This window comes from Oncorhynchus mykiss, chromosome 5 (assembly GCF_057628025.1).
Source record: "Oncorhynchus mykiss isolate SJ-2025 chromosome 5, ASM5762802v1, whole genome shotgun sequence".
NCBI lineage: Eukaryota > Metazoa > Chordata > Actinopteri > Salmoniformes > Salmonidae > Oncorhynchus > Oncorhynchus mykiss.
Window position 1 is genome coordinate 47,706,905 of NC_143026.1, and position 6,464 is coordinate 47,713,368.

The following is a 6,464-nucleotide window of genomic DNA, read 5'->3' on the forward strand; positions in this document are numbered from 1 at the left end:
CTCAAAGGCATTTTCAATGTCTGCTTTTTATTTTCTACCCGTCTACCAATAGGTGCCTTTCTTTGCGAGAAATTGGAAAACCTGCCTGGTCTTTGTGGTTTCATCTGTGTTGGAAATTGTGTGGGGTACAGAGATGATGTGGTCATTCAAAAATCACGTTAAACACTATTATTGCACACAGAGTGAGTCCATGCAACTTATTATGTGTCTTGTTAAGTGACCTGAATGTATTTAGGCTTGCCATAACACAGGGTTTGAATACTTATTGACTCAAGACATTTCATCTTTTCAGTTTGAATTAATTTGTTTAAAAATAAATAAAATAAATCTACTTTGACATTATGGGGTATTTTGTGTAGGCCAGTGACAAAAAACAATCTAAATTTAGTACAGTTTAAATTCAGGCTGTAACACAACAAAAATTTGTCAAAAGTCAAGGGGTGGTGTGAATACTTTCTGAAGGCACCACAACTTCCCCCTGATTGAGTGAGTCTCTAATATTCCTTTCATACGAAGATGTTTTTCCGCCAACTTTACCATACTGTCAACTTTTTTCCACATTTTTGTTGTATCTGAGAGGTATTGTTGGTATCAAAGCCAAAACATTTATTTACGCGCAACGACCTAGTAAAAATGTCAGTCAACTTCTGCCTACGGTTTAGTATGATATGTAGCCGTAAATGCTGAGGAGGCATTGGCACGCACTACGCTGTTAAACTCTTGATGGTTGCTAGGTAGCCCCAGGTAACCATCCTCCTGCCAGTTCTAAACTTTGCAAGGCATGTCACTTCTCCTATCTCTTCGCATAGCCCACCACTAAGCATGCAATGTTTTCTTAACCACAACTGGATGAATCCATAAAGAATTACTGTGGGAATAAATATCACAGAATGATGAAAATATTTGAATAAAGTAGGCTAATGCAATTGAAGGCATGTAATTAAATTGTTGCATACTGAAACTCCCTAAGTTATCCAATCGTTGTAATAAATTTGAAGGAATAGCCTACCCGCATGTGGTCAACTAGATGATAATTTCAGCATCGTTCTGATTGGGACAGCGTTCGGGAGTAGGCCCATGGGACCCATGTCGTCCAAAAGGTTATATTTTTGAATCATATGTCCATAGAACAGTCTTCCAAGACTCTTGATGATCATCCAGGCGCTTCCAGGTGCTTTTGGCAAACTTGAGTCAACAAAACTGCATTCCACAGTAAGAATATCTTATCAACGGTCAAGCATGGTGGTGGTAGCTTGATGGTTTAGGAATGTTTTGCTACATCAGGACCTGGACAACTTGCCTTAATAGAAGGAACCATGATTTCTGCTCTGTATCAGAGAATTCTACAGGAGAATGTCAGGCCATCCCTCTGTTAGCTGAAGAGCAGCTGGGTCATGCAGCAAGACAATGATCCAAAACACACAATCAAGCCTACATGAAAATAGCTTTAAAAAAAGCATCACATTTTAAGTTTTGGAATGGCCTAGTCAAAGTCCAGACCTAATCCCAATTGAGATGTTGTGGCAGGACTTGAAACGAACAGTTCTTGCTTGAAAACCCACAAATGTCGCTGAGTTAAAGCAGTTCTGCATGCAAGAGTGGGCCAAAATTCCTCTGCAGCGATGTAAGAGACTGATCAACAACTACAGGAAGCATTTGGTTGCAGTCATTGCAGCTAAAGGTGGCACAACCAGTTATTTAGTGCAAGGAGGCAATTACTTTTCACACAGGGGAATTGGGTGTTGTATAACTGTGTTAATAAAATAAGTATCCATTGTTTTGTTCTTCGTTAAATCAGGTTCCCTTTATCTGATATTAGGTTTTGATTGAAGATCTGATAACATTCAGTATCAAAAATATGCAGAAATAGAGAAAATCAGAAAGGGTGCAAGTACCTTTTCACAGTAAGTGTCTTCAGTTTATGGTTTCCAGTGTCCCAGTTAGGTCAATGGAGGGCTGAACACATTTAACTGGGCCTGTTTAAAGGTCAGAGGCCACCTAAGTACCTTTACCTCAGCAACTAGACTGGTGCAGATGGAATTACATCAGATGGATGAGTTTAACCAGTTTTTGTTTGTAGCTAGCTAGCTCATGTCCTGACTGGCTGTCACCAACCGGCTGTAGATACTGACTCTTTTGTGTTGTCATCTGTAAGGAATACCAGGGAGTTATAGACACTGAATCTGACATTTCTCTGGTCATATACAGTACCAGTCAAAAGTTTGGACACATCTACTCATTCAAAGGTTTTTCTTTATTTTGACTATTTTCTACATTGTAGAGTAATAGTGAAGACATCAAAACTATTAAATAACATATGCAATCATGTAGTAACCAAAAAAGTGTTAAACAAATCAAAATATATTTTAGATTCTTCAAAGTAGCTACCCTTTCCCTTGAAAGCTTTGCACATTCTTGGCATTCTCTCAACCTGCTTCACCTGGAATGGTTTTCCAAGTCTTGAAGGAATTCTCACATATGCCGAGCACTTGTTGGCTGCTTTTCCTTCATTCTACGGTCCAACTCATCCCAAACCATCTCAATTGGGTTGAGGTCAGGTGATTGTGGAGGCCAGGTCATCTGATGCAGCACTCCATCACTCTCCTTCTTGGTCAAATAGCCCTTACACCGCCTGGTGGTGTGTTGGGTCATTGTCCTGTGGTCAAACAAATGATAGTCCCATTAAGCGCATACCAGATAGGATGGCATATCACTGCAGAATGCTGTGGTAGCCATGCTGGTTAAGTGCGCCTTACATTCTAAACACTGACAGTGTCACCAGCAAAGCACCCCCACACCATCACACCTCCTCCTCCATGCTTCACGGTGGAAACCACACATGTGGAGATCATTCGTTCACCTACTCTGCATCTCACAAAGACACGGCAGTTAGAACCAAAAATCTCAAATTTGGTCTCATCAGAAATGGACAGATTTCCACCGATCTAATGTCCATTGCTTGTGTTTCTTGGCCAAAGCAAGTCTCTTCTTCTTATCGGTGTCCTTTAGTAGTGGTTTCTTTGCAGCAATTCGACCATGAAGGCCTGATTCACGCGGTCTCCTCTGAGCAATTGATGTTGAGATGTGTCTGTTACTTGAACTCTGTGAAGCATTGAGTTGAGCTGCAATTTCTGAGTCTGGTAACTAATAAACTTATCTTCTGAAGCAGAGGTCTTCCTTTCCTGTGGCAGTCATCATGAGAGCCAGTTTCATCATGGGGAAAGGGGGATACCTAGTCAGTGTACAACTGAATGCTTTCAACTGAAATGTGTCTTCCGCATTTAACCCAACCCCTCTGAATCAGATGTGTGTAATAGTTTTTGCGGCTGCGCTTTAAGAAACTTTCAACGTTTTTTTTTTACATTTTCCAGATTGACTGACCTTCATGTCTTAAGGTAATGATGGACTGTCGTTTCTCTTTGCTTATTTGAGCTGTTCTTGCCATAATATGGACTTGGTCTTTTACCAAATAGGGCTATCTTCTGTATACCTTGTCACAACACAACTGATTGGCTCAAACGTATTAAGAATGAAAGAAATTCCACAAATTAACTTTTAACAAGGCACACGTGTTAATTTAAGCTGGTTGAGAGAATAGTGTGCAAAGCTGTCATCAAGGCAAAGGGTGGCTACTTTGTAAAATCTAAAATATATTTTGATTTGTTTAACACTATTTTGGTTACTACATAATTCCATATGTGTTATTTCATAGTTTTGATGTGTTCACTATTATTCTGCAATGTAGAAAATAGTAAAAATAAAGAAACACCCTTGAATGAGTAGGTGTGACCAAACTTTTGACAGGTACTGTATGTTTGTCCAGAGATGGTGTCAAAACCGGAAAGTCTCAAGACCGAGACTAAAGATCAAGACTCCATCTCTGTGATTGTCCTGTCCATTGATCTTTATCTTAACATTTTCTTCTTCTGTCTTTTCTCTGTCTCTCTACAGAAGTTCCCGGAGCTGAAGTTTAGGTATGTGGAGGAGGACCAGCCTGAAGACTTCTTCATCCCTTACGTGTGGTCCCTGGTTTTCAACTCTGGAGTAGGCCTTAACTGGAGCCCTACAGGCATAGAACTCTTCAGCATGGACTCTGGCTGATTGTGAGAGTTCACGTCTGTCTAGCTATGGGCCAATCCAAACTTCCACTTTCGTCAAATGTTCACTTAGTCATGCATCGATGTAAATGGAAGATGTTACCTTAGTGGAAGTTAGGATTCGCCCATGTGTGTGTGTGTGCGCGCACTGCTTTGGAAGTGCCTCTACAGACAGATCCCTGGGTTACTATGGGATGTTAGACAGGAGGACATTGAATATACTGGTCTTCCTTTCTGCTCCTATTCGTTCATATCAGACAAACTTTTCCTCTGTGCTTCCACGTAGCCTGGTTAGTCCAGACTGAACACTGAGCTCACCATTGTGAGTCATAATTCAGTCTGGTACAACCAGGCTAGCTTCCACATGTTTCAGCTCCACAACCAGACCTCAACAGCAGCACTGAATACTAAGGATGGTACTCTTAACAGAGACAGTTTGTTTTCTCCATTATTGGGAGTTTGGTGCATTTTCTGTCCTCAGTCTTCTCTGGTTTTGCCTCACTTCAAATTCACCCTTGGTTCTTTTGGGTTTGCTTAAATCTTTCTCTTTTTTATGAAGTGAAGTAGTTATGGTTCAAAGAAATTTAAAAAATCAGAGTATTCAGAGTATTCAACTGTCAGAGTATTCAGAGCAGGTCACCTGGGATCCTAGGTTGAGGACTTGATAGTTGATAACAGTTAACATTGGTGATGACCTAGAGGTGTCAATACGATACTTGTCGCTGTAGCCTAGTCCCAGAACTTGTCACATACAGAATCTGGGACCAGGCTTTTGTGACGGTCTTAAGTCATGTCTTTACCACAGTAACTATTTATTATCAGTAGTTTAGCAAAACAGGGGGTCCTTATTTTCAATGTTATTTTGTGCACAATCATGTTTGTTTGTTTATTTGTTTATTTGATTGTTTTATAGGATTTGTTTTTTTTATTATTGTATTTATGTATGGATTTTGATATTTGCCCCCACCAAAACATAAACGACAATCAACAGCAACAACAGTAGCAAAATGAGAACCTTAATATCCTTGTAAAGGAACATCAGCAAAGAATTGTATTCCTGGTAGTTACGTATTTGTCTTAATGTCAATATAGAACAACAACAACTGACAAAGTTGAATTTAGGAAGCATAATTATTAAAAATATAAAAATAACTATACACTGTATAGGCTGTCACATGTTTATTTAGCCTTGTAAATGTTCCAGGATGCGTCAAAATTGGTACCCTATTCCCTATATAGTGCACTAGTATAGTGCACTACTTCTTCCTGAAGTGTGCACTTGTCCACTACTTCCCACACATTTAAATCCATTGAAGGGAGGTGAACAAGTGCTCACTTTGGGGAAAAAGAGATTATTCGGATGTACCCAAAGATGTACTCTCTCCTTGCATTCAGTAACGAGAGTATTCTCTATAGTGAGTGCGTGAAGTTTGAGAAGCACCTCTTTTTTTCTACTTTTTTAAATCATTTATTTTTTGTACTTTTACCCCTTTTTCTCCTCAATTTCGTGATATCCAATTGGTAGGCCCTTGAGAAGCACTCTTGAAAGCATTTTATTTCATTGGGGTTGTTATGACCGCTGTTTTCCTCTGAAAAATAAGAAGAATGTATTAAAACTGGAATCTTGCTGTTTGCGTGTAAGTAAATTATTCTGGAATGTTAGTTCACTCTGGTAACAACGTACTAAAGTAACATGCTTCATATAATATCTCCTTTCTACTTCAAATGTAATAGTTGTCTTCTATACCTCCTATGTAATCACAAAAACATCTATTGTAAAAAATGATTGTATGTTTAAAAAGTGATGGGTTGGTATGTACAGATCTAGAGTACATTTTATCTGTATATTACTCTATTACAATGACCACAGAGAGACAGACTGTTTTCTATAAGGAGGTGAAATTGAAGCATGAATCCACTTAGGTAGCTGGAGTTAACAATACAATATGATCCTTTGTGTGTTTGTCAACCCTATTGAATGGAATTTCATGCTTTTTCCTCTTTATTGGAGCAATTTTCATGGCTGAATTACAATAATACTTTATTTAATTTAATGTAAAGAATAGACCATATGACGGCTACTGACAATGATGTAACATTTCTACTCCATTTCTGGGTTTGGACTGCTCCAAAGCCTGTTACAAAAAGTGTAGAGTCTATCTCCGGTTGCTCTTTTCTGTCCTTTCATTAGCTAACTCTCATGACACACACCTACACACACCCATTCTAGATGCGCCAGATGGCTACGGTCTTGGTAAAGTGCCATGCTAGCTATACTCACCTTGTTGTTTCCTGTAGTAGGGGTCACCTTAGAGGGCTTCCATTACAGGGTGCGTCCCAAATGGCACCCTATTCTCTATATACTGT

The 6,464-nt window shown here is 39.3% G+C and overlaps 1 protein-coding gene across 8 annotated transcripts in view; it reads left to right on the forward strand.

The window, feature by feature from the left end:
* The window catches only part of LOC110523972 (dymeclin), a 156,932-nt gene extending 151,207 nt beyond the window's left edge, over positions 1-5,725 (forward strand). For all 8 annotated transcript variants that reach the window (XM_090235049.1, XM_036977713.2, XM_090235046.1 and 5 more), the window contains one exon: positions 3,952-5,725. In XM_090235049.1, coding sequence (XP_090091175.1) covers positions 3,952-4,101 — 150 coding nt within the window. In that variant the 3' untranslated portion in view covers positions 4,102-5,725. The remainder of the gene's footprint in view (positions 1-3,951) is intronic.
* Positions 5,726-6,464: the final 739 nt, after the last annotated feature.